Below are 25389 nucleotides of genomic sequence, written 5' to 3'. Positions count from 1 at the left end.
TTAAGGCTATATAACAGTGGTGGGCAACCTGCCACACGTGGCCCGTCTGGGTAATCCACGGGCAGGCCACAAGACAGTTTGTTTACATTGACCATTCGCAGGCACGGCCACCCACAACTCCCAGTGGCTCACCGTTCCTGGCCAATGAGACCTGCGGGAAGCAGCAGCCAGCACGTCCCTGCGGCCCATGCTGCTTCCCGCAGCGCCCATTGGCCGGGAATAGCGAACTGTGGCCACTGGGAGCTGCGGGCAGCCATGCCTGCAAACAGTCAATGTAAACAAACTGTCTTGCGGCCCGCCAGCGGATTACCCTGACTGGCTGCATGCGGCCCACAGGCCGCAGGTTGCTCACCACTGCAGATAACATTTCTCAGCTATTAATTTAGTTACGACCTGGGAAAGATTATGTGGCAAAGTGATGTTTCTAGAACACTAAAAACCTACAGCTACACTTAAACATTAAAAAGAGACGTTTGTATTGAATTAAAAATTAAACTAATGACTTTTATTCATATTAATTCAATAACATTAGTTTTTGAATTTTTCCACTGATTTCTCTGCTGCCATGTAATTTTCCATTTACCACAGCATTTAGCACAGGTGTGCTGCAAAAGTCAAAGACCTTATGTATCATGTTTGGCTTCCAATTTGTTAAAATTAAAACACCATTATAAGGCATTCTTTTCTATTAAAATAGCAAAATAGACAGATCAGCTCTTAGCTTATACATTTTCCTTCTTCCAGGACACCACATTTTCTTTTTTTTGTAGGGAGCGATACACAACTGTTATTTGTTAATGACTTGTTACACTTGGTATCAGTACTGCACTGTATATCAGTATCTCAAGAGAGAGGCATGAAAGCTAGGATGATTATTCTTAACAAAAGCACTGTAAAATTTCCACCTACACAGATTTGAATTATTTATCTGTACTAGCACTTCAAGATTAATGGCACTAAGAAATTCATTGAACTGTGGGTAAAACTGACAAGTTTTCTTTACAAGAGCAACAATATGAATGATCACGTATTCTTTACTTTATAGTTTGGACACAATTACTTTCACAAATAACCACTAACAGCTAACTCACTAGTATTTCAATTATTATAGGATGTACGTGAAACACACATCTTCAACCCGCTCAGAAATCAATGCATGTTAAATAAGGAAATTAAATAAAACATGGCTGCAGAGAAACCACATCTCCAGTGCAATGGCTTTAAATTCTTTTTACTACAAGAAGGTATTTTATACCTTATCATGCTACATTTATATTCTAAAAATAAATTATTAAAAGAAAAGATTTCAGAGAATTCATTAGGTATTTCTTCAGTTAACTTATGATAATACTTACAGCACTGATTTCTCATGAAATAATTTCATATCTGGCGTGTAATACCATGCTAGTCACAGCCAAAACAGGCTGAATGCTTCTATTATTTTTCACTGAAGAATTAATTTTATTAGCACATGCCTATTATCATGTATAAAGAAACATTAATTCTACATATTCATTCCACTTAATTGAAAACAAGCAATTATTCTTCGTCTATGTACAAAAATAGCATCACTGGTATGGGGAGAACAAAGTAATATAGAAGTCCTTGTGATAAGAAAATGATGGGAAGATACCTTATATTTAAAACATACAGACTCTCCCTCTCTAAGCTACAATTTTTCAGATGTTATGGATTCATTCATTTAAAACAGAGTATTTCAGTGTTGGAAACCACTTTGATTTCCTTTTTACAGTACATCAATCAAATACGTAAGGCAGACATAATTCAAATGATAGCTCTGATAACATTAAAACCCATTTCTGGTTGTTTGATTTCAATGTCTGATCACTGATTTTGTGAAATTAATAACTTCTAACAAACTTAGCAAATTTGATTCAAACAAAATCAAGTTTTTAAAGTAATTGATGCAGTATTCTGATTCGTTTTATGAAATCTATGTATGAATGCCTGTCACAACACCATGTAATTTTTGTTCTTTCCTCTCCTCATTTTTTCTTGTAGAAAGTCAGTAATTCTCTATGTTCCTTGTTTCACCCCTGAGGTAAAATGCTTCCTGGAGCTCCTGGTGGAACTATATATTTCTATGCTTCAGGGTAGTGCGTAGCAAACACAATCCAGTCACTCTCCTGATTTGATTTTTCTTCTTTTGCATTAGAAGATTTTATTCATACAAAATTATGAGGGAAATTCAAAGTCCTTTCAAACCTTCAGTTTCTTCTGTCAACCCTAAATCAACGTTCATGTCAAATATTTGTATCTTGCCCAAATGTACTTCATTCTCGCTGTTCATTTATGCTGTGAGCCCCTAAAAGTGAATTTTTTCTTCTTTTCTCTGTTGCTGGATGGACACATAGGAGTACATTTTAAAAGATCGCTCTGCTATTGTCTGCTGAAAGAGAACACCCCAGTGACATATCAGAAGAGAATCACCTGATGTGTATCCTGGTTTAGATGACCCCCTTGCCATACAAGTTAAGGCTAACAGAAGGGAAGTGCAGTTTTCACAGAGCTTCTGCAAATCACTCAGTTTTGTATGGTAAAAATTTCTAATGGAAGAAAAAAAAAAAAAAACTGATATAAAGCCTCTCCTAGGTCCATGGTGCATAGGGGCAGTGCTATCACTACAATGCACTTTCAGAGGGTGCAGCATGTGCTCTGCTACACAGCTGGTCAGAGGGTGGGATCACAGTAACACTTCCTTCCTAATGGTTTTGGAGTGGCTAGCACCTCTAAATAAATGCATTCTTTGCAATCAATTGAGCATAAGGACTGATATTTGCTTGAATCTCGCATGGGGGTTTAAGGCAGGAGGCTCTACCCTTACACTCCTGTAACTTGCCAAACTTTTTTAGATTTTATTACTTAAATCATAAGCCATTTTCCTCCATAAAAAACCTCAATATTATTTTAGCCCAGATGACAGCAAGAACTGTTTGTAAGTGAAGCCTTAAAATTCAAAGCCAGAGAAGCCTGGTAAAAATGAATGGTTTCCCCCATCTCTCATTTTGGGGAGAGATGTACTGTAGGGTCCCCCATTTCTTCACTTCATTCCCCTGTCAAAGGATTCACATTGGGCAAGCCTGTTCTTCTAAGCAAGGAGTGTTGGATATAGCTCCTTCAAGGAACTTGTTAAATGGCAATCCTGGATCAGTAAGACAGGCTTACTTAGGAAGACAGGAAGTACCCCAACCTTTCCTGTAAAGTAATGCCAGGCATTGCTAGCCCAGAGAATGAGGAACCAATACTGAGTTGCCACTTGGGTCATGCTGCATGACCATGAAATTGGTGGACTGGCACCCCCTCTTACCCCTGTTTTGCTTAACCGCAACATTCTTCTACTTCCTTATCAGTGTGGTTTAGTAAACATGTGCAAGAATATATGCAGTATCATAGAATCATAGAATATCAGGGTTGGAAGGGCCCTCAAGAGGTCATCTAGTCCAACCCCCTGCTCAAAGCAGGACCAATTCCCAACTAAATCATCCCACCCAGGGCTTTGTCAAGCTGGGCCTTAAAAACCTCCAAGGAAGGAGACTCCACCACCTCTCTAGGTAACGCATTCCAGTGCTTCACCACCCTCCTATTGAAATAGTGTTTCCTAATATCCAACCTGGACCTCCCCCACTGCAACTTGAGACCATTGCTCCTTGGTTCTGTCATCTGCCACCACTGAGAACAGCCGAGCTCCATCCTCTTTGTAACCCCCCTTCAGGTAGTTGAAGGCTGCTATCAAATCCCCCCTCATTCTTCTCTTCTGGAGACTAAACAATCCCAGTTCCCTCAGCCTCTCCTCATAAGTCATGTGCTCCAGACCCCTAATCATTTTTGTTGCCCTCCGCTGGACTCTTTCCAATTTTTCCACATCCTTCTTGTAGTGTGGGGCCCAAAACTGGACACAGTACTCCAGATGAGGCCTCACCAATGTCGAATAAAGGGGAACGATCACGTACCTCGATCTGCTGGCAATGCCCCTACTTATACAGCCCAAAATGCCGTTAGCCTTCTTGGCAACAAGAGCACACTGTTCACTCATATCCAGCTTCTTGTCCACTGTGACCCCTAGGTCCTTTTCTGCAGAACTGCTACCTAGCCATTCGGTCCCTAGTCTGTAGCAGTACATGGGATTCTTCCGTCCTAAGTGCAGGACTCTGCACTTGTCCTTGTTGAACCTCATCAGGTTTTTTTTGGCCCAATCCTCTAATTTGTCTAGGTCCTTCTGTAGCCGATCCCTGCCTCCTAGTTTAGTGACATCTGCAAACTTGCTGAGAGTACAGTCCACACCATCCTCCAAATCATTAATAAAGATATTAAACAAAACCGGCCCCAGGACCGACCCTTGGGGCACTCCGCTTGAAACTAGCTGCCAACTAGACATGGAGCCATTGATCACTACCCGTTGAGCCCGACTATCTAGCCAGCTTTCTATCCATTTGTAGTGCATTTGGGGCTAAATATTATTTTAACAATCTCTCTCCTGATTCTCTGGCAGCAAACATCCAATAGTGCCTAGTATATAAGGAAGCCTACAACTGAACTTGTCAAAGGTCATTTGTGTGAGAAAGTATGAATACCCATCTCACTACTCTGTAATATCCTCAGAATCTTAACTCCATCAAGCAAAATGGGCCCTATGTATTTTTCTGAAATTTGAATGTTTACCACATCTGCACAGAAATAATTTCCCCAAATACTTAAATTTTAAACAAATAACTAAATTGCCAAGGGTAAACATGAAATGACATATCCCCACCATCACATTTGTTATAAGATTACGGTTATTCACTAAGAAATCTTTTATTATCCAATCATTGTAAGCATAGTCCTTTACTTGAAAAAGGGGAGGTGTGTTTGATTTTACTCTCAGTTGTCAAGAGACTTGGAGAATGTGAGGCAAATCATGAGTTTGTGGAAAATCAGCAGTAATTCTGTGACAGTTGCTTTTAAAAATCTGTTCTAAAACAAATACCAAACATGTCAGAGTCAACAACTCACCCTTCCTAGGTTTAGTTTTTATTAATACTGAAATTAAAAATATAAAATTCAATTCAGTCCTTCACACTGGGTTTGGCTGCTCCTAGGATTCCTACCTTAGAACTGCTCAGCCTTCCCCCTAGATCAGTGGTTCTCAAACTTTTGTACTGGTGACCCCTTTCACATAGCAAGCCTCTGTGTGCAACCCCCCTCATGTAAATTAAAAACACTTTTTAATATATTTAACACCATTATAAATGCTGGAGGCAAAGCGGAGTTTGGGGTGGAACCCCATGTAATAACCTCGTGACCCCCTGAAGGGTCCTGACCCCCAGTTTGAGAACCCCTGCCCTAGATCCTCCCTCTAAGGTTACTCCCACCTTCCCTATATTCAGGTCAGTTACAAGTCACCTGTCTAGAATCAGGAGAGCACACTTAACATTCCACAGAAGACTAAACACCTGCTAATAGGGTGGGCTATTTCAAGCAAATAATCTATAAAGCCGAAGAACTTGATAATTTCCACAAGACTAGGTTCCACAGTATGAGCCTGGTATGCCTGTTAGGTTTTGGAAATCTGGTGCATTTTTACCTAATTTTATAAAACAGACCAAGCAAACGTTCAGGGTATGTCTACACTACCCGCCGAATCGGCGGGCAGCGATCGATCCAGGGGGAGGTCGATTTATCACGTCTAGTCTAGACGCAATAAATTAATCCCCGAGCACTCTCCCATTGACTCCTGTACTCCACCGCCGCGAGAGGCGCAGGCAGAATTGACGGGGGAGTGGCAGCAGTTGACTCACCACGGTGAAGACACCACAGTAAGTTGATCTAAGTACGTCGACTTCAGCTATTATTATTCACATAGCTGAAGTTGTGTAACTTAGATCGATCCCCCCTCAGTGTAGACCAGGCCTCAGACTCTGTTGTTTTACAATGAGCCAAAATGACTGAGCAGACTGTCCAGTCTATCAATTTTAGCAACTGCTTGTCCCACAAAGAGAATCTTGATCACAAGCTGTCTCAGCTTAATGGTATGAACCATCAGTGATGCAGCTATCTCAAAAGAAACGTGTTTTTCATTTCTAAACAGAATAGCTATAACATTATTCACCAGAACTGAAAAAAGCACCACAATAAGAATGCAAAGCTTCCTTCTACTCATTCTAGTCTTGGAAAGTGAAGTTATATTAACTCCACAGTTCCTATAGGATGCAACATGAATCCTCACTCTAGTGTAGTTGACATTTTCTATCCCCATGAATGGAGCTTTAATCGCAACTAATCATCCAGAACTGGGACATCTTTTTATTGAAAACTGGAATCTCAATCTCTGTCTGAGATTATATTCCAAAAAGTGGAGTGGTCTGATTTGGGATTCTTAGATATTTTATGTCTGTTTCTGTCTACAAACAATAGCTTCCCTACTTAGGTTTTCAGGAAATGTGGAAATTACGCTAAGTCTGTATGGTACAAGGTTTGTGATATTTTGCTCATCTGGGATGCAGTTGACCCCATGCTGAGGGCTGACACAATGCCTATATACCACTTAAGTTGTACATAAATGCTACCTGCTAGTCCTCTGCCTAAGTCACCCTAATGATGTTTTTTGATCTACTTGTTTTCTCAGGGCTCAACATTATTTCTAAAGGAAAGAATCTCAGCTGGTGTAAATCAGTATACTTCACTGAAGTTAATTGAGATACAGTGATTTACACCAGCTGAGGATCTGGTCAATGAGCCCCTATAATAAATCATTGTCATTCTAACTGATCCAATTTTCACTAGTTTTCATACTAATAAAGTAATGCTGTTGGCTCCTCCTAAACGCCTTCCCTAGCTAGTTGTAAAACTGTACGTTGAATCAGTCAATCACCCAAATATTTTACATGTTCTTATACTCATTCTGGTAACAATTCTTTAAGCAAATCATTTATGCCTTATTTTTGACAGTTGCACCTTAGGTCAAACTGTGTTCCAGAGAAACATGTCTAAAACATTGCTTCTCCATTTTTTTCAAGGCGTCAGCTCTCTTATAACTCATTTACTTCTCCACTGCATCTATACTACCAAAACTTCATATCTTCACTAATGGTAAAATGGTGGATTCTGTCTAAGTATAGACAGGGAACAGGTGTTTTAACCATGTTGCTTAACTGTACAGGAGATCCATAACAGAAACAGTCATAGAACCCACATCCTTTTATTCCATGTAGGGTTAATGACTTAGTGGTGAAACAGCCTTGTCTACACTGCAGCTTCCACTGCTGCTATCATACATAGAGAATTATAACTGAAGCCTGCTACAGTAGACAAAGCTGTGGAGAAAAGGAAATTACTTACCTGTCGTTCTTGTTCTTTGAAAGAAGCGATTATGACAGATTTATATTCACCCATCTTTCTCTAAAACAGAGTTATAGCCTTAGCTGTTAGATTTTTGTGTGTGGTCAAAAAGAAACTGGAATTGGAAACTATAGCATTCTTTGTACCTTCACAGGTTACATGATCTGCCCTCTTCAAAAGGTTCCATTATTTTGGCTTGTTAGACAGATTCCAAATCTCATGACTAAGTCTTGAAACCCAACAGTATGGAAAAGCAGAGGATTTCAATCTCAGGATAGTCATCCAGAACCTTTCCTGAATACTAAATTCACTTAGGCAAAAATAAATAAATCCTAAATAAATATGGATCAAAGATTTATTTTTTAGCAAAATATAACAAAGATTTAACAATTATAAGGTACTTTAATAAATATGCATGAAGAAAGGAAGGGAAGAAAAGGGTGAAGGGGGACAGGAAAAGACAGGGAGAGTGCTGATGTGTCTTTTTCGAGATTGTGAAAAATTGACCAAAACAACCAAAAAGATGGGGGAAGAGGTGGCAAAGGCTAATCCCTGATTTTCTGATGTCAAAGTTCCACAGCTAATCAATGAGTTGTTCACTGAAGATCAGTAGATGATGGACAGTATGGATGAGAGAAGAGAGCTGAACAGCATTATGCCTGTCCTGGGACAGATGTGTGAAACAATCTTTGACAAACAGGGCTACCGTTCAAACTTCACCATGAACCCAAAGTTGTACACATTTTAATAAAGAATGACAATGTGTCAATTACTGAAAACTTTACTCACACAAGTGCTTATAAATCTCACTGATGAAGGTAAACACTGAGTACAGATTTACTCCCAGAATTTGACTTAATTAATAAAAACAAAAATATAATAAATAGTAATGCCATGTCACACTCCTCTATCACCTTCCATCTAAGTCAATTGATGCTGTAGGTGTTCAGCACTCTGGTATGAACATTTTGGGCTGAATGACTTGCTCAAGATCACATAAGAAGTCTGTTGCAGAACTAAGAGGAGAACCTGTGCCTCCCATTCTCAGTCCTGTGCCTTAACCCCAAAATCATCATCCTTTCCATTTTGCATATCAATTTATTTGCAGCACAAAGGAAATACTCTTCAATGTAAGAATCACAGTCATGTGTGGAAGTAAACTTACATTCTTCTTCCTTTGGGTCAAGTTGTGTAACACTGACAGATAAACGGTCCACACGTTCTTGTAAGGAGTTAACCCTGAAGGAAAAACTGTGTGCTTCATTGAAAAGCTCACCAAATATATCTTCAGCATATTTACCTGCAACAGAAAAAGTTGGAAAATCAGAATTCAAGAATGGCACAAGCGATCCAAAATGAATGCTTTTTTAAAAGACTGTCTTTTGAATTACTGTTATGTTAAAAAGATTATTTTTAACAGTTGACAGCATAGGTGCCGACTCTGTGGGTGCTCTGGGGCTGGAGCACCCACAAGGAAAAATTGGTGGGTCCTTAGCACCCACCAGCAGCTCCCCGCCCCCTCATCCCAGCTCACCTCCGCCTCCCTCCCCATGGCACACAGCATGCCCACTTTCTCCTCCTGGCTCCCAGTACTTGCGCCGCAAAACAGCTGATTCGCGTGGCAAGCACAGGGATAGAGGAGGAACACGGCACGCTTGGGGAAGAGGCGGGGCCGGGGCAGGGATTTGGGGAAGGGGTCCAATAGGGGCAGGGAGGCTGCAGAGTTGGGGCGGGGACTTTGGGAAAGGAGTTGGAATGGGGGTGGGGTGGGAGTGGGGAAAGGGTGGAGTTGGGATGAGGCCAGGGGGCGCAAGCACCCACCGGCACTGGGGAAAGTTGGCGCCTATAGGGCTGACAGGTGTTAAAGGTGCCAATCTTAACAAAAACTTGTAATTACTGAGTTCATTAAGAATGTTAGATGAAAGAAATAGAGAAGTAAAAGGGATTTTATTTGGCTGACAATGCATTTACTAAAAATAAAATTAATATATCCAATACACTAATGAACAGCTCCTCAGCTGGTATAAACTGAGGTGGCTACAGTGACATCTGTGCTCAGCTAGGATGATGTATACTATCTGAGGAGCCCTATAACTAGATTAAGTAATCTTTTCAAGTGTAATTAAAAAATACTAAGGTAAACTTGTCAGTTATATAATCTGACAGGTTTTCATAAACAGAAACCCAGGTATTTAGTTTCAGTATAATTTGAATCAGATTATTCATAGATACAATTAAAAAATAATTATTTTCCTGCTTTGAGCGTTCAGTATTGTAGAAACTGACTAACACACACCGAGTCCTTCCATGGACTTCAGTAGTCAGTGGACCTTTCCCTAATAACGCAACCTATAGCCAGGTATCATGTAGAACAGGGGTCGGCAACCTTTCAGGCCTGGTCCACACTAACCCCCCACTTCGGACTAAGGTACGCAAATTCAGCTACGTTAATAACGTAGCTGAATTCGAAGAACCTTAGTCCGAACTTACCGCGGGTCCAGAAGCGGCAGGCAGGCTCCCCCGTCGATGCCGCGTACTTCTCTCGCTGAGCTGGAGTACCGGCGTCGATGGCGAGCACTTCCGGGATCGATCCCAGAAGAGGGATTGCTTACATCCGGACCAGGAAGTAAGTATAGACGTACATTCAGAAGTGGTGTGCCGAGTCTTCATTTATTTACTCTAATTTAAGGTTTTTAGAAGGTCTCTTTCTATAAGTCTATAATATATACCTAAACTATTGTATGTAAAGTAAATAAGGTTTTTAAAATGTTTAAGAAGCTTCATTTAAAATTAAATTAAAATGCAGAGCCCCCCAGACCAGCGGCCAGGACCCGAGCAGTGTGAGTGCCACTGAAAATCAGCTTGCGTGCCGCCTTCGGCACGCGTGCCATAGGTTGCCTACCCTGATGTAGAAAGATACAGTACAAAATTCTCCATGTAGTTCTGCTATTCCTCCTCCATCCTAACCTGCAACACCTTTTACATCTTAAGCCTGTCCTGAGCAGAGTCTGCCAATATTACTACAAATACACCAGACTTGGGGCCACGTTTTCTGAGGACCACAACCTGGACTTGTGTGCATGTATTTCATGTGAAAAGTTTGTTCTTTTAAGATGCCTTTCATGCATGTCATATAGACTTCTAATTACCCGATTTTTGTAGAATCAGCGAAATGTAGGACTGACAGGAACCTTGATAGGTCATCTAATCCAGTCCCCTACACTGAGGCACAACTAAGTATTACCTAGACCATTTGTGAGAGGTGTTTAATCTACTCTGTTCTTATAAATCTTTAATGACAGAGATTCCACAACCTCCCCAGGTAATTTGTTCCAGTGCTTAACTACCTTGACAATTAGGAAGTTTTTCATAATATCTAATCTACATCTCCCTTGCAGCACTTTAAGCCCCTTACTTCTTATCCTATCCACAGTGGTTAAGGAGAACAATTTATCACCCTACTCTTTATAACAACCTTTTATGTATTTGAAGACTTATGTCCACCTCAATCTGCTCTTCTCCAGACTAAACAAAACAAGTTTTTTTTAATCTTTCCGCGTAGATCCTGTTTTCTAGACCCATAATCATTTTTGTTGCTCTCCTTTGGACCTTCTTTAATTTGTCCATGTTTCTCAAAGCATTGCACCCAGAACTGGACACAATACTCCAGTTGATGTCTTATCAGTGCTGACTAGAGTGGAAGAATTACTTCTCTTATCTTGCTTACAACATTCCTGCTAATACATCCCAGAATGATGTTTGCTTTTTTACAGCAGTATTAAATTGCTGACTCATTTAATTTGTGATCCGCTATAACCCCCAGATCTTTGTCTTCAGTACTCCTTCCTAGTTAGTCATTTCCCATTTTGTTATTTGTGAAATCGATTGTTCCTTCCTAAGTGTAGTACTTCACATTTGTCCTTAGTGAATTTCATCCTATTTACTTCAGACCATTTCCAGTTAGTCAAGATCATTTTGAATTCTAAGGCTGTGCTCCAAAGTGCTTGCAACCCCTCCTAGTTTGGTATCATCTGCAAAGTTTATAAAAGTGTACTCTCTATGCTATTAACAAAATAATTTATGAAGATATTGAATAGGACCTGACTCCAAACCGATCCCTGTGGGACCACACTCAATATACCCTTCCCAGCGTGATTGTGAACCACTGATAACTATTCTTGGAGTACACTTTTCCAGCCAGTTGTGCACTCATTTTCTAGTATAGCGTAGTTCATCTGGAGAAGCAAGAAGTTCAATGGAGAAGCAAATGGTGATAGCTCCATGGACGCTTGCAACGCCAGACTGCTACCGGTCAGTGGAGCATCAATTTGGAGTGGGTAAATCTACCGTGAGATTTGTTGTGATTCAAGTTTGCAGGGCCATCAAAAGACTTCCGCTAAGAAGGGTAGTGACTCTGGGCAACGTGCAGGACATAGTGGATGGTTTTGCCGTGATGGGGTTCCCTAACTGCGGTGGGGAGATAGACAGAACACATATCCCTATCTTGGCACCAGACCACCTTGCAAAAGAGTACATAAACCAAAAGGGGTACTTCTCAATGGTGTTGCGAGCGCTGGTGGATCACAGGGGCCGTTTTACCAACACCAACGTGGGATGGTCGGGAAAGGTGCAGGCATCTTTAGGAACACAGGTCTTTTCAAAAAGCTGTAAGCAGGGACTTTCTTTCCAGACTGCAAAATAACCATTGGTGATGTTGAAATCCCAATTGTGATCCTGGGAGACCCAGCTTATAAGGTATAAGATATTACTCAACAAAAGAACCTACTCAGCAAAAAGATACTTTACTAATTTATTTGATTCCCACAGAACTCTAATCATTGCTAAATCTTTATTCTTAAACTGTAGGTGATGAGTAATTCCATTGTAGTGACTAGGAGTTATTCATATCCTGCACGCAGAGAACTGGGTTCCTAGTGGTGAACAAATGGTTACTAACCTTCCGTAACTGTTGTTCTCCAAAATGTGTAATCTAGGACCAAACATTGAGGAAGCGGGAAGAGGAGGTTACTCACCCTGTGCAGTAACTGACGTTCTTCGAGATGAGTGTCCCTGTGGGTGCTCCACTACAGGTGTTGGTGCGTCCCTGCGCCTTTGCCCGGAGATTTTTGCAGCAGTACTCATAGCGGCCACGCATGCTCAGAAGCTGCCCCCCGCTGTGACTCTAGGTTGATAGTACGCATGCGTGGCCGGTCTCCTCAGTTCCTTCTCTACCACGGAGGCCCCCCAACTCCGAAGTAGAGGGGAGGAGGGTGGGTAGTGGAGCACCCACAGGGACACTCGTCTCGAAGAACGTCAGTTACTGCACAGGGTGAGTAACCTCCTCTTCTTCTTCGAGAGATGTCCCTGTGGGTGCTCCACTACAGGTGACTTAAAAGCCGTGTATCTTAAGGAGGTAGGGACTTCGAATCTGGCAGGAACGCCGTTGAAAGTACCGCCCTGCCCAAGCGTATGTCAGATAGAGGGCCTTGAGTAAGGGCATAGTGTTTAACAAAAGTGTGGTCAGAGGACCAGGTGGCTGCTTTACAAATGTCAGCCAGGGGAACTTTGCGTAAGAACGCGACAGAGGCAGCCAGAGATCTAGTGGAGTGTGCTCTAATGCCGTCTGGAGGTGAAACCCTCTTCATCTGATAGCACAGTCGGATACACTGGGAGATCCAGTTCGAGAGTCTTTGGGTAGAAATAGGCGTGCCTTTGGAGCGCTCTGCGATAGAGACAAAAAGTCTGGAGGAAGCTCTAAAAGGTTTGGTTCTATCCAAATAGAATGACAAGGCTCTGCGTACATCTAGTGTATGCATTGAGGTTTCGAAGGAGTTCGCATGTGGTTTCGGAAAAAAAGTCGGCAGGTGTATGGGTTCATTAATGTGGAATGACGAGTGTACCTTTGGAAGAAATTTGGGGTGTAATCTGAGGGTAACCTTGTCTTTAAAAAATATCGTATATGGTGGGTGTGCCATAAGAGCTGCTATTTCAGCTGGGTATAAGGTTTGTAGTCCCTTGAGGAAACGCTTCGTGATAGCGTGAGCAAAGACAGACGTGTCATCAATTCTGTCGTGGAAAGTTGTAATAGCAGCTAAATGGACCCTGATGGAGCTGAAAGAAAGGCCGGATTGCTTAAGGCCCAATAGATAGTCCAATATAATTGAAAGAGGTACCGAGGTAGGACAAAGGTGTTTAGCAGAACACCAATGTGTGAATCGTTTCCACTTTTGAAGATAGGTCTTGCGAGTAGATTGCGTTCTGCTATGTAGGAGCACCTTCTGAACTTGTTCAGAGCAATCTAATTCGCTTTGGGAAAACCATGTAGGAACCAGGCCTTGAGGTGAAGCATGGACAGGTTGGGGTGGAGAAAACGGCCGTGTTGTTGAGATAGAAGGTTTGGGATGAGCGGCAGGGAGATTGGTGGTTGGATTGACATTCTGGTGAGGAACGGAAACCACGGTTGTCTGGGCCACGATGGGGCAATGACGATCACCTTGGCTCGGTCCGTTCGTATTTTTATCAGAACCCTGTTGAGAACTGGTATCGGGGGAAATGCATACAATAGGTTTCGGTGCCATGAGATCATGAATGCGTCCCCCAGGGAATGTTTGCCCTGTCCTGCTCTGGAGCAGAAATTGGGACATTTCTTGTTTTTTGTAGTTGCAAAGAGGTCTATCGTTGGGTAACCCCAGGTGCTGAATACATCGTGAATGGTTTTCTCGTCTATCTCCCACTCGTGGTCCCATGGGAAGCGTCTGCTTAGTTCGTCCGCTGTGGTATTCATGATCCCGGGAAGATAGGCTGCTGATACCCGGATGTTGTTCGCAATGCACCAATTCCAGAGCTTCATAGCCTCTGTGCACAGCGAATGGGATCGAGCTCCTCCCTGCCTGTTTACGTAAAACATGCATGCAATGTTGTCCGTCATTATGCGTACGTGATGATGCTTGATTAGTGGCAGGAAGTGACGGCACGCATTGCGAGTGGCTCGAAGTTCTAGAACATTTATGTGCAGGGAGGTCTCGGTTGGTGACCATAGCCCCTGTACTGTGTGATGAGACATATGTGCACCCCAACCTGTCATAGATGCATCGGTGGTCAGGATGAGTGATGGGGCCTGCTGAAGAAACGGGACTCCAGAGCAGAGGTTGGAGTGAACGGTCCACCAATGTAGCGAATCTTTGACTGGAGCAGGCAGGGAGAGAGTCTTGTTTAAAGAGTGCATATTCGGTTTGTAGACCGTTGCCAGCCACGCTTGGAAGCACCTCATGTATAGGCGTGCATTCTGGACGACAAAAGTGCACGAGGCCATGTGACCTAGTAGTTGCAGGCAGTCTTGGGCAGTCACCTGTGGGCTGTTGCGAATAATTGTGGCCAGTTGGTTTATGGAATTGAAGCGATCGGGTGGGAGCGATGCTAACCCCGTCCGGGAGTCGAGGTCTGCGCCTATGAACTGCAGGTGCTGGGTGGGGCGTAATGTGGATTTGTCTCTGTTTATTTGTAGGCCGAGAGATAGAAAGCAATCAACTGTGAGCCGTGTGAACCGGAGCGCCTCATCGAATGTAGAAGCTTTGAGGAGGCAATCGTCGAGGTAAGGGAATACTATGACCCCTTGTTTCCTGAGGTAGGCAGTGACTACAGCTAGAAGCTTGGAAAAAGCACGGGGGGCTGTGGATAGTCCGAAGGGGAGTACCCTGTATTGGAAATGTGTGGAACCGAGGGTAAATCGGAGGAAACGTCTGTGGGCCGGATGTATAGTGACATGGAAATAGGCATCTTGTAGGTCGAGGGCAGAAAACCAGTCGCCCTGCTCCAGCGCTGGGATTATGGTAGTGAGGGTAACCATCTTGAACTTTTGCTTTTTGATGAATCTGTTGAGCTACCTGAGATCGAGGATTGGTCGCCATCCCCCATTTTTCTTTTCCGTTAAGAAATAATGGGAGTAAAAACCCTTCCCTCTGTGCCGTTCTGGCACGATTTCTACTGCTCCCAGATGAAGGAGATGTTGCACTTCTTGGAGGAGTAGCTGCTCGTGAGAAGGGTCCCTGAAGAGGGACGGGGAGGGTGGGTGGGTGGGAGGTAAGGAGAGGAAGGGGATGACGTATCCAATTGTAACTACCTCTAAGACCCACTTGTCGGAGGTAATCTTCTCCCATTGATGGAAGAAAGGTCGTAGGCGGTGTCCAAAGATAGGTGTGTCGGCTGAAGTGGGGGCGTTGCTTTCTAAACCCTCGACCAAGTCTTCAAATCTGCCTATTAGTTGGTGGGGGTTGAGGTGCCCCTGCAGAATTTGGGCGACGTCGCTGGAATCTTGGTCTTTGACGTTGTGGTTGTTGTTGTTCCTGCGGTCTATGGGAATGTTGTGTGAATGCGGGATAACGTGGCCGGTGGTACGGTTGGTATCTATATTGCCGTCTTCTGGTCGTAGGTGTCTGGAGACCTAGAGACCGGAGGGTTGTCCTTGAGTCCTTCATTGAATGAAGCACTTCATTCGTGGTAGAAGCAAAAAGTTTGTCACCGTCGAAGGGAAGATCTTCAATGGTGCTCTGAACTTCGCGAGGAAAAAAGGAAGAGGAGAGCCATGAGCCCCGTCGCATGACTATCGCTGTAGCGGTCGATCTTGCCGCTGTGTTGGCTACATCGAGGGCTGCTTGGAGAGCGGTGCGTGATACGGCTTGTCCCTCAGAAACCATAGCTCTGAACTGTTGTTTTCTTTGTTCTGGAATGTCATCAATAAAGTCCATTAACTTATTATAGTTTTTATGGTCGTATTTTGCCAGGACTGCAGTATAATTAGCTATACGAAATTGGAGGGTGGAGGATGCATATACCTTGCGACCAAAAAGGTCCAATCGTTTGTTGTCCTTGTTGGGTGGGGCGGAACGAGAATACTGTTGTCTAGCCCTCTGGTTCGCAGCGTCTACTACCAATGAATTTGGTGCTGGGTGGGTAAAAAGGAATTCAGAGTCCTTTGGAGAAATAAAATACTTCCTGTCTGCTTGCTTGCAAGTAGGTAGGCTTGTCGCTGGAGTCTGCCAGATGGACTTAGCGGGTTCTAAAAGGGCTGCGTTAATTGGTAGTGCCACCCTGAAGGAAGAAGGGGGCTGTAGGATGTTCGTTAGCTCATGCTGTTGTTCGGTGACCACGTCCAAGTTAATTCTCAGGTCACTGGCAACTCTTTTAAAGAGGTCCTGGAATTTTGTATATTCGTCCGAGGGAGTCGGAGGAAGGGGAAGTAATGCTTCTTCAGGTGCTAGCTCCGGCTCTGTTGGAACAGGAGTAGGGCTAGGTTTATCCTGGGAGCGTGACTGTGTTGCCAGGCGTCTCGTGTTACTGGCATATTCGTTAGGAGGCGGCGCTGGATCAGTGTTGCGCCCGGTCGAGTGGCCACGGGGCATGTATTCCCGAGGGTATGATGCCCATGGTGTCCAGTATTGCCATGGTGGCGGGTATGGCATAGGTGGTGCCATCCAGGGGTTCACCCCCCAGGAGGCAGGGTCCTGAGAGTGGGATGAGGTAATTTTCTCATAACCTCTATTGCCCAGGGTCTGGGGCTGGGAGTCATGATATGGAGAAAAAACTCCCTGTGGATCTGTTTCCTCCTCACTGGGGGAAAACTGCTCAGATCCTGACTCAGGCATTGGAGAAGAATATTCGTTCATCAGCGGAGACTGCAAGGTAGGTGATACCAGAATATCTGCTGTCTGGGTAAAGTGAGGTAATGAAGCTCCTGCGGGAGGTGAAAGCTGAGCCGGGAGAGGCTGCCACACAGGAGCATTCCTGCGATCGGGGTTTCTGCCTGTGATCTCTGTGTCAGAGTGCACCGCAGGGGTCGGTGCCGCGGTCGGTGCCGGGCGGGCAATGTCAGCCTGCCTGGGGTCAGGCATGTTGTGGAATGTCGGCACCGTATCATTCGCGGTGCCGAACGGTGCCGTAATAGAGGCAGGCAACTGGAAGCCTGATGCCTCGGCACCAGAGCCTCGCGCCGCCGCCGGAGCCTCAGGCGGCTTTTGCGTGGTTCCCGAAGAGCCCGGCTCATGAAAATTGCTGAGGCGAGGGAACACAGGCAGAGAGATCGTTGATCTGCCTGGAGATACTTTGTGCCTCATAGCCTTGTTTGGTGAAGAAGGGTGCCCCTTCTTCGTAGATTTTTTTAGTTTTTTTGAGGCGGGGGGGCTGTGGCGGGCAGCGGAGCCGGCTTCAGCGCCTGGGTCTGAAACTGACCCGATAGACTTTTGAAGGAGGAGCAGTTTAAGTTTAAGCTCCCTGTCTTTCCGTGCCCTGGAGCTGAGTTTACAGCAGTGGGCACATTTTTGGGGAATGTGAGCTTCCCCCAAACATTTTATACACTTTGAGTGTCCGTCCGATAATGGGATAGCTTCCTTGCACGTAGCACAGCGCTTGAAGCCTGTGGAGCCCGGCATAGCCGCGGCTGACAGATTTTTTTTTTTTTTTTTTTTAAACAGATAAACGGGGTAATTAACTATACTAACAGAGAAAACTGACAACAACTGGTTACTAAAGGGTAATTGTAGCAAGAGTGAAGGATTTTCTAATGAGTCTGCTGAGCTCCGTCTCAGGCCGGGGACGGTTGAGAAGGAACTGAGGAGACCGGCCACGCATGCGTACTATCAACCTAGAGTCACAGCGGGGGGCAGCTTCTGAGCATGCGTGGCCGCTATGAGTACTGCTGCAAAAATCTCCGGGCAAAGGCGCAGGGACGCACCAACACCTGTAGTGGAGCACCCACAGGGACATCTCTCGAAGAAGAAAGGTAGTTTACAAACATGGGCAGATGGAAACCACAGAAGCAATAGTCCAAGCAGCTGAGTCTGCCGCATCCAGTGCAGCCTGTAGTGAAGTTCTTGCTACAGATCTCCCCTCATCAACTAAAGAGAACTCCTGTCTAGCAACCTCCAGCAACACGTCCCTAAACTTTAACATGGAGTCCCAAACATTACAATCATAATGTCCCAAAGAGTTAGTTGGTTGGCAATTCCGATTTGCAATCCCTCAGTAGAATAAAGTAGAATTCTAGGTTCTTTTGCATCGTTTGATTTGGGAATTGCTGCCTGTTGTCCCTGTCGTTCCCATTCATTGGCTGCTGGCACCACCAGAGAGCCTGGTGGGGATGAAAATATAGATATTCAACCCCTTGAGAGGGTGTAGAGGTCCAGACTCACCCCTGAGGCACCTCCTGCTGGTCGTCCAGGGAATTAGCTCACCAGCCTCTGGAGCGCCCTGCAGCCAGGCCCTTTTCTCTCTGAATGCAGAGAGAGACTCTTGAGCTCCTGGCTCCCAGCCTCTTTATACAGGCCATCTGGGCTCTGATTAGGGTGTGGCCCAGCTGCAGCCACCTCCCCCAATCAGCCAGGGTTTTACCTTGCCCAGCCCCAGCCCTCTGCAGGGCTTTTCCAACCACTCAGGGCAGGAGCAGGTGTCCACCCCGCTACAGAGGATATATTATATTTACATTCAGCCCTTTTTGAAGTGGAAGGAAGGGATCTTCCAGAAAGATTAATGGGCTTAATAATTACCACTTTAATAGATAAGGACACCTGCGAAGGCCCTGTGATGGCTAAAATATCAATAAAGTGGTCTGAGGACTTCTTAACCTCCTCTACCTGGATCTCCAAACTTACCCTCTTCAATAGCTGTTATGAGTTTTATAATCATCAGGATGAGGTGAGATGCCTCCCAAGGAAATTGCCTCATCAGAAAAGGAGAATGAAGAAGCCAGCACAAGCTGAGGCTGCACCTCCTCCACTAGCTGTCCAGCAGGACCCTCCTGAACTGCCTCTTGCTGCTTGGCTCTGGGCCTTGTGCCAGGCTCAGGAACAGGTGGCACCTGGTGAGTAGATTTCCCACACCTCTTCCAGGACACAGAGCAGGAACACGTGGTGTATGACCTAGAAATCAGGGGGAGTCCCCCAGGTTCCAAAAGGGCCGCTTCTGGACCATTAGTGAGCCCCCATGACTCCCCGGCCACATGCCTGATTCTATTCCAGCTGGAGGATCCCAAGGCACCCCAGGGTAGTAACACCTCAGTGGAGAGTAATGAGACCAGCTCCCCTGGATGTGAAATATAGGAGCCAATTTTCAATTCAGAGGTGAATGAATCCCTCTATTGACCAAGGGAGAGGGGGGCTGCCCCCACTCTAAGGCAATGGAGTTTGTTGCAGAAGTGAGGGTCTCGCCAACGATACTGGCACCCCTTTGTCTGCTGGTACCAAGAGCGCAATCTCCTGCACTCCCAGGGATACTGGTACTGATAGGCTCAAAACATCTCTCACTGCCGAAAACATCTCCAGAGTGGTCCGTAATGAGATGATCCCAGAATGCTGAGGTACTATAGATGTAGAAGATGCCCCCTCAGGCCTCTGACTTGATGGTACTTTCCTGGGTGCAAGAGTCAATGGTATCAGTTTCTGTGCTACCAATAAAGAGGAGTGCTTGGGTTTCGGTTGCACTCTACTTATCTCCATGCTTAGACAATGGCCTCCCTCTCTCAGTGTTGCCGGCGACCTTCCTCTCTCGGTAGTCAGTTTAGAGGTCTGATGCCACTTCTTAGGCACTGGGGAGGGCAAATGGTGCCAGGCACATTCCTAACTGATGTCGAAGTACTCTGTGCTGAGTCTGAGTGGCTGGGCTGTGATGGAGGTCTCAGGGCCTCCTCCATAAGCAAAAACTTTAGGCTGGCTTCTCTGTTTTAGGCATAGAGTGAGGCATAGAATTTGAAAATTTGGCAACAATCCTGAATATGAGCTTCCCCAAAACACTTCAAGCAGCTTGAGTGAGAGTTACTCACAAGCATCAGCCTAGCGCAAGAGATGCAGGGTTTGAAGCCAGGTGACCCAGGCATTCGTGGGTACCCAGAAATGGAAACCCCAAAATTGGGGACCAAAAAAGAAACTAACTCTATCTACACTATTAACTAAATACTAATCAACAATAAAACCAGAAAACTACAATAAATTTACAATGAGAACACAGAGCACTTGCTAATGCAAGCGAAGCAATTCCAATTACCATCATGGGTGCTAAGAAGGGACTGAGTGGGTTTGGGGTTAGCTGGGCCTTTATACTTCGGCATGCAGTGGCCCACGGCAGCAGGGTGATTTGTGTGCAGCCCTGCACAACTCTGAGGTTCCTTGGTATTATAAAGTTAGTCAAAAAATTAAATGTTAACTTTCTAATTGTAAGAAACACAGAAAAAAATCATGAGACGTCAAGAAGTGTGACAGTATTATTGTGTGTTTATCTTTTAAAGTTTTAAACCAATATCCTAACCACTCAGGCAAATGTGAGAACATGACAGACACTAGTAATGTTTGCAATACCATCATGATTTATCAATGTGGTTTTATACGTAACAGACACTTTCACAAGAGTCGAGCATGTGAAAAACTTCCAGACCATTGCTGTTTATGTCTCATATCAGAGGAGTTAAGGAAGATATGAAAAGCTGAATGGCATTTGTTTGTAGATATCTCAAACTCTATCTGTGGCTCAGAAAGAAAACCTGAGATACATGGAATCCTAGGCACTAAAGCAGAGTGACCGAGAATTAGCACCAAACCTTTTTTACCGTGACTCCAAACTAGGGTAATCTTTTTGTTTTGAAAAGGCAGATCAGGGGACAAGAAGCAACTCACACACTACAAAAGGTACAAATCATTCAGCAAACTCTGCAGCTCTTCACATTTAAAAACACCAGTTACAAATCCAGGAAAGCTTTAAATAGACTGCAACAGCAATCTTTTAAAACTCATTTTATAGTCATTACATATATCTGCAAGACAGCATAGAAATTCATAAAAGAAAAACTGTTTACCTTTCCTATAGCTACTGCCAACCACTAATATAAAAAATCATTTATGCTGAACTGATTTGGACAGGTTTGTATATCTCAATGTACAAGGCTATTTAGAGGGCCTAGGGGTTTATTTTAACTACCTGACTTACTTCTAAACCACTGGACTATTCAATTATATCATCCTTTATGTAAGTACCAAAACCAGTACTTCCAGGGGTTATACATTCAGATAATGAGGCCAGAAGGAACCACTGTGATCATCTAGCCTGAACTTCTATATAACACAGGCCATCACGGCTCCCCAAAGTGACTGTCAATATAGTGAAGTAGTGGATTTTACTGCAAAGCATGCAGCACGATTAGCATTGGGGTTATTTATTAAGAAAGGGAATTTTTGTAGCAGTGTGAGACAATTATCTCATGCAGTGTTTTGTTCCAGTGATATCACCTCATATACATAACTTTATTTGTCTATAAGTCACATAAACCATTGTCTTTTGTTAGCATATGGGTAGTATTTTACTTCATTTGTACAGGAAATTGTTTGGGAGATGAACAGAATTTGGAGGCAATGTCTCCACAGCTATGCTAAAATAATAATAGTTATTTCCTGGATTTTAACAAATATGCAAGCAAAAAGGATGAACTCTGCTCTTGTGATTGGTTGCCATTTACTCACTAAAAATGTAAAGGAGATATGAGGCAGAGATTAGGAAAAAAACATTTGTGATTTTCAAGTGCATCTTGATTATAGATAATGAGTGTTTTAGCAGTAATTTGAGTACCTCTGAAAATGGCAATATACTCTGATCTTCAACTTACAGTACTTGGTAATTGCTTTCATCACATATTACACATGAAAAAATCCATGTTTTTTGCAGTCGATGAAGCCTTTTAAAAATTTCTAGTGTGCTTTCTTCTGTAAAAATAAGCAGGGTACTTTTTATGAGTTTCTTAAATCACGTTCTTAAGAAACTTTCCATGGTTCTTTCATAGGCTTGTAAACCTCCAAAGGTAGGGTCAATATAGCTTTCACTTCAGTAAACTAGGAAAGAAGAAAACCCATTCTGAACTTAGGCGTGGGAGTGTCACCATTAATTTTATTATGCCCACCAATCAAATTCTGAACCAGGTCTGAACTAAAAGTTAATCTTGGTGACACAAATCTGAGAGAAATAAGCTACATAGTGTAAATTCAAACCTTAATTTGTGTTGCAGCTCTGTCTTCTGTGTGAATCCTCTACACAATGCTGTTCTACACTAATTCTAATTACAGCTGTCACTTTTGGTCAAGCTTGTGATATTTTAAAATGTCACAAGTAAATAATGGAAAAAGAGAATCAATACAGTTTGGGTGTGTCGTTATTCTGAATTCTGCTATTTATTTCATTCATATAAAAAGACTGTTACCTGCCTTTTGTAACTATTGTTCTTCGACATGTGTTGCTTATGTCCATTCCAATAGCTGTGCGTATGCGTGCATGATCGTCAGAAGGTTTTACCCTAGCGGTATCCATTGGGTCAGCTGTGGAGCCCCCTGGAGTGGCGCCTTTGTGGCGGTGTATATAGGTCCCTGACGACCCACGGCCTGCTCAGTTCCTTCTTGCCGGAATACTCCGACAGAGGGGAGGCGGGTGGGATTAATCTCACACGGCTTGAACCCCTGGAGCTGCGGCATGCCCCGGCGACAGGGAAAAATAGCGGGGGGGAGGAGGAACCCCCCAACTTAAACGTACTAATGAACTGACTAAGATAGTGAAGGATGATAACTATATACAGGGAAAACCACAAGGAAGCACTTGCTAAAGCAAGAGACCAGTTGCTCCAACAACCGTCACTAGCGGTAAGAAGGAACTGAGCAGGCAGTGGGTCAGCAGGGACCTATATATACCGCCACAAAGGCGCCACTCCAGGAGGCTCCACAGCCGACCCGACACACCAGTTGGGAGCACACACTGAACTCTTTTACAGTGCCACTAGATTGAGATCACTGGTCTTCTTTCGCACACCATTTGAAGAACCTTGCTGGATTATAGGTAAAAGGGTACCAATCCTTGAAACAGAACGTCATCTTAAAGGAGTGAGGACTAGTGACTTTCACATGACTTTCAGGTATCAATGACAAAAATCAATGTAGTGCAACCACAATTATTCATGCTCACTCCTTGAACATTTTCTTCGATGCGCTAGCTATTAGAGAAATGATTGGGGAAGGACACAGAACAAGAAACGATAAGGAAGACAGCCGTGCTGCTTGATATTGCCACTTTTACCAGAATAGACTGTCAATCAGGGTTGACTATGAGAAACCTTGAGCTTCACTTGACTAGCTATAAAATGCTCCTCTACACAAGAGGAACAAAGTGACCCTGCCACTGTGGCCTACAAGAGACCAATATAGTGTTACAGCAGATCTCACTCCCATGGACTCATAAGCCGTTTTGGTGATGAGAAAACAAAAGATCCTGAACCCACTCCTGAAAAGCATCTGACCTCCTTATGTGCTTTGCTTCAGATGACAGAATTCACTGGACCAGTACAGCAACCTAATTCACTTACTTCATTCTCCATCAACTAGGGGTTCCTGTGGGATAGCAGAATACATGGGGCTGAAAGCTGCAAATCAAGTGTGCTGCTGAGCACAATAATGGAGATTTGTAGCCAGTCCTACAGCCACATTAGCAGATCAGGACCTCCTACTAACTGACCAAATATACAAGGCACAATAACAGGGACAAATGATTTGCAGCCATTAGAAAGCCAGATTCTTTATTGCTTTGAGCTCTCTGTAGATTGGTTAATGGGAACTGCCTAAAAGCTGCTGAGGCACTGTCCCCTTTGAAGAGTTGTCCTGACTGAAAAAGTGTAAAAAAAAAAAAAAAAAAAATTCTAAAATGAATAAAATATTCCCAGAACTAGTTCTCAAAGTTGGCCAGGAGATATTTCAGACCAGCAAGAAGGTTACTTCTATCTGCTACAGATGGGAAAAAAACTGAAGAGGGACACCCAGGAAGTTCCTAATATATGGAGGCTTCATAATAAAAATAATAAACAGCCAAAATATTCAGCTCGTGCTCAGTAAACAAATATATTATTAACTTCTCAAGACAAAACTACTCTTCAGGATGGTACCATACCAGGTGCAAATCAGCAAAATGGATCCACAGGTCCAATAGAGTTAGAAGTTTTGGCATATCATCTTGATGAAATTCTACTATAGACATTATCGTAGATAGGACATTTTTGAGTTGCAGCATGGTTTTAAACCCAGGAGACCTAGGACTGAGTATAGCACTGTTGTCCCTGCTCTAAAGCACAAACTATTGGCAAACTGTCTCAACCTTTAGTGTGGACAGATCAAATACTGACTATACGTATTCATCTTCAACTTACTATCTTACAGTGCCCAAAACTATTTTACACACTTTACAGTATGCATAAATTGTCCCTGCCTCAAATTTCTTACAAATCTAATTTCACAAATGAGAGAGACAACAAAGCAGTGAAGTGTAGATGTAAGGATAAAGGAAAGGCCATAGCAATTACAGAGTTACTCAGCAAAGACACATGCATTGTACAGTTGAAATTTTTTTGTCAGTTGCTTTCCTAAATATGTCAAAATAAAAAATGTCTTTTTGCAGCCAAATCACTAGAAATCGGTCTGAAGAAGTGGAGGGTGGCAGCTTAGCAAACCAGTTTGGGAAGGAACTCCTCACTATGCAGGCCAAAAACAAATAAAGTTTCCAACTCTCAGAAAAAGGTACAGAAAAAAAATTGTTCAAACACTTATTCTTGCAGAGAATCAGCCACAGGGGGTGACAGAGGCTCTAAAGCTATTATATGCTTTCCTTAACAAAGTCTTATGTCTGAGTTCTCCATCCAGCCTTTTATTTGCTCCACAGCCTCAATTGTATACTGGTTCTGATCCAAAAATGTATTAGCTTCTGTTGTAGTTCCAGAAAGGTAATTATCTTTATCAGACATAATGCCCTACATTGAGAACAGATGTTTTAAATGTAGGTGTTACCCAATATGTGATTCCTAAAACAAAGATTAGACAAAATATTCTCATGTGCTTTTCTTTGTGTAATTTGACTGGACTTTGGGTTTAGTCAATATCACTGTTTCCCCTGCATAATCAGTCAGTGAGTTTCTTCTTTTCATATGGGTGTTTTACACAGCTATAAGGGAGTTGTTGTTTTTTTAAATAGGAATGTGTAACTGTAAAAATTTTG

At 43.5% G+C, this 25389-nt stretch overlaps 1 protein-coding gene across 6 annotated transcripts in view; it reads right to left on the bottom strand.

Annotated features, from left to right (window-relative positions):
* The window catches only part of WASF1 (WASP family member 1), a 193065-nt gene that overhangs the window by 26378 nt on the left and 141298 nt on the right, over window positions 1-25389 (bottom strand). For all 6 annotated transcript variants that reach the window (XM_054024387.1, XM_054024386.1, XM_054024385.1 and 3 more), the window contains one exon: window positions 8504-8638. In XM_054024387.1, the coding sequence (XP_053880362.1) occupies window positions 8504-8638 (135 nt within the window). The remainder of the gene's footprint in view (window positions 1-8503; window positions 8639-25389) is intronic.

The sequence above is a fragment of the Malaclemys terrapin genome, chromosome 3 (assembly GCF_027887155.1).
Source record: "Malaclemys terrapin pileata isolate rMalTer1 chromosome 3, rMalTer1.hap1, whole genome shotgun sequence".
Classification (NCBI taxonomy): Eukaryota; Metazoa; Chordata; order Testudines; family Emydidae; genus Malaclemys; species Malaclemys terrapin.
This window is presented reverse-complemented; position numbering and strand designations above follow the sequence as displayed.